The sequence below is a fragment of the Apaloderma vittatum genome, unplaced genomic scaffold (genome assembly GCF_000703405.1).
Source record: "Apaloderma vittatum isolate BGI_N311 unplaced genomic scaffold, ASM70340v1 scaffold30230, whole genome shotgun sequence".
Lineage (NCBI taxonomy): Eukaryota > Metazoa > Chordata > Aves > Trogoniformes > Trogonidae > Apaloderma > Apaloderma vittatum.
The window spans coordinates 13137-16004 of NW_009693387.1; the positions used below are offsets into that span (position 1 = coordinate 13137).

Consider the following 2868-nt stretch of genomic DNA (forward strand, 5'->3'; position numbering starts at 1 on the left):
AGCTCATGGCCGCCCACGGTCACGGCCACCTTCTGGGGAAGGGGTTCAACCCTGGTTTCGCTTTATTGGGCTCCCTCGGAGCTTGTGCTCAGCCCACAAGTGCTGGAGCCGTGACTATTTCTGTAGCTGGGGGTATTTATAGCGTGCCTCCAGACCTCTGGCTTGCCCAGCCCTTGAATAGCGAATGGTGGTGTTTTTCACCAAAAATACAGGGGGACCTGTTCAAGAACGACTTGCAGCGTGTGCAGGGAGTTGGGCCAGGGAGAAAGGGGGGTGCAGGGTGTGGTGGGGGCTCACCGCATTTGCAATTTTACTGTAAGTGTTCTTGGGTTCCTTTTGCCTTCTCTTCTGAAAGCTGCCTTTCATATGATGTCCTGAGCAGGGATAATTTTGAGGCTGGGATCTTGCTTTTCCAGGTGGGCTGCCTAAAAGTAAGATTTGGGGGATGGAACAGGGCTGACACAGAGGAGCAGCTGCCATCCAGCAGCTTTTCTCTTGCCTGGCTGTGACATGTCCCTGCACTGTTTCTGGACTATGGCCCCAGGCAGCAGCATGTTCCCTTCTCCCCTCCTTATGCCTTTATCCTGTATATCCTCCAAGACTGCCAGTTTAGAGCAAAAAGTGTTTTGGTGTCTATGTTTCAGAGATTTGTCACAGCATTGTTCCCACAGCATCTCTTGCTCCCGGAGATGATGCTTCTCCGAGCAGCAGGGTGCTTGGGAGAGGGGCCGTGCTTCAGGTGGCCAAGGGGCAACCCCAGCACCTCTCCTGTGGCAAGTGCATCAGTGGCCATGTGAGAATGTGGCAGGACGAGTGAGCGAGGGTGACTGGGCAGAGCTGGGACAGGTCTGGTTTCTGGGGTTTCTCCCTCTGTGTCTGTATCTGCCATTGGGCACCACCCCAAATTTCTGCAGTGATAGGGCAGGTTTGGGGCTGGCTTTGCTGAATCGGCAGCAAGGGAAGAGGTGTGCAAGCATAAATTTAATGTGACAGGGATGCCAGTGAAATTGCTCCTGGCTGTCTGCCTGGTGCTGTTCTTGTCATCATTGAGGGATGGAGGACCCAAGCAGGATCCCCTCACCTTGCCTGTCCTCCCCACCATGTTGGAGCATCCCTGTTCATGCCGTATGTGCCTCCCTGGCCCTCACGTGATGCGTTAAACCATGGTGTGCCAACGAGCTGGACTCCCCAAGTGCAACCAGGGATGGATGCAGCCATGCAAGCATCCATCTCCATCACGAAGCCCTTGTGGCTGCACAGTCCAGCCCAGCATTGCTGTGGGGAGAACCTGGAGAAGCAAATTTACCAGGACGCAGAGCTGGCCAGCGGTGCACGCCGGCTTCTAGCAGGTAGGAATGCAGGTTTTGCTTCCTGGTGTGGCAGGGAGTTCCCCGCTGGCTTTTCGCCTGCGTGAACACGGCATGGGTCAGTGGTGAGGTGGGGCCCACGGAGCTGCTGGGGCCGCCTGATTCCTGGGCTGGCAAAGCAGACTTCCCTGTTTCGGCACTGCCGTGCAGTCACCGTCCCTGCTGCACCCTCGGCTCCGTGCCCAGGGGGTCCTGTCTCACCCCGCAGCATGTTCCTGCCACGTGCGACGGCTGGACCTGGACGCTGCGTGTTGGAGAAGGAAGACTGAGGCTGGGAAGGAGATCTGTTGGTAAGCCTGGTTTTGGGAGCCCAGTCAGCACAGGGGGGGAGTGAGCAGGGCTTTCCCAGCCCCTTCTTCGGGAGCAGGGATGCTCGATGTCCCCTGCAGAGCCCACCAAAGCTGTGCTGCCACACAGCAGGGCTGTCCCCATCATCCCCAAAACAGTTCACTCCGTGGGGCTAGGATGAGTTTAGTTTGTTTGCTTGCTTGTTTTTTTTTAAACCAGGGCCAATGTCAGATTAATGTGACAGAGCCCGTGGAAATCTGGCAGGGAAAAACTCCTGAGATGTCTAAATCTGTGCTAGGTGGGTGCCTGCTTGCCTGTGCTGTCGTGTCCACCCACAGCCCCAAGCCACAGCCTAGCACCTCCTAAATATCTCACTGGCCACTGATTCCATGTGCAGAGACAGGAGAAACCCATCATTAAGACTGTTGGTGGCAAAGGCTGCGAGAGGAGCTTGGGTGTCCAAGGACACAGATGTCCCCAGGTGGCCCTGGGCAAGTCCCTTAACCTGCACCTCATTGCCCCAGTGACAATGCTGCAGGGATGACAGCAATTTCCAGCAATTCCACACGTGGCAAAGCCCACTGTTGGAAAAACTAAAAGCTCATGCTGGCTTCTCAGCCTGGCTCTTGGTGCAAGCCTCCCGCTGTCGTTCCTCTCCTGAAAAGGAGACAGGAAGGAAGTTTTGGTGACGAGGAAGCGTTTGTGCTAGAATAAGAGCCTTGCTATGGGGAAAGCAGGAGCAAAAAAAACTGTTCAGCTTCAAGTCTGAAGTTTTTCCTTAAGCCGTGTCACTGTTGCCATGTGCCTGGGTCAGGCTGATGTAAAGTTTCCCAGCCGGTGTCACCCCAGCATGGTGGCACCGCTGTTACTCGAGATGTGGGCGCTAGCCCCCCTGCAAGCCCAAGAGCACACTGTCCCACTCTCAGCCCTTCAAGAAAGTGGAAAAATAGCCAGAAAAGGGTGTTAGCCCATAGTGGGGCTTGCCTGAGGCTGAGGAAATATTTCAGCTCATGCTACCTGACCAGGGAGGAGCCAGCACAAAACAGCACTTGGATTTTTTTTTTCTCCGCATGGCCAGGTGATTCCTCTTATAAAAAGCAAAGGAAAATTCCTCAATCTATCCCCATCCCCTGCTCCCTCCCCTTTATGAAGGAGCTTGCAGGGATATAAATGAGAAGGCTGCAGGCGAGGGGCTGGCTGGCACAAAGCCCCC

At 55.2% G+C, this 2868-nt stretch overlaps 1 protein-coding gene across 1 annotated transcript in view; it reads left to right on the top strand.

Annotated features, from left to right (window-relative positions):
* Positions 1–1216: 1216 nt before the first annotated feature.
* Positions 1217–2868, top strand: part of LOC104281005 (synaptotagmin-2-like) — a 4541-nt gene continuing 2889 nt past the window's right edge. The window contains 1 exon segment of the mRNA XM_009878853.1: positions 1217–1349. Within this exon segment, the coding sequence (XP_009877155.1) occupies positions 1217–1349 (133 nt within the window).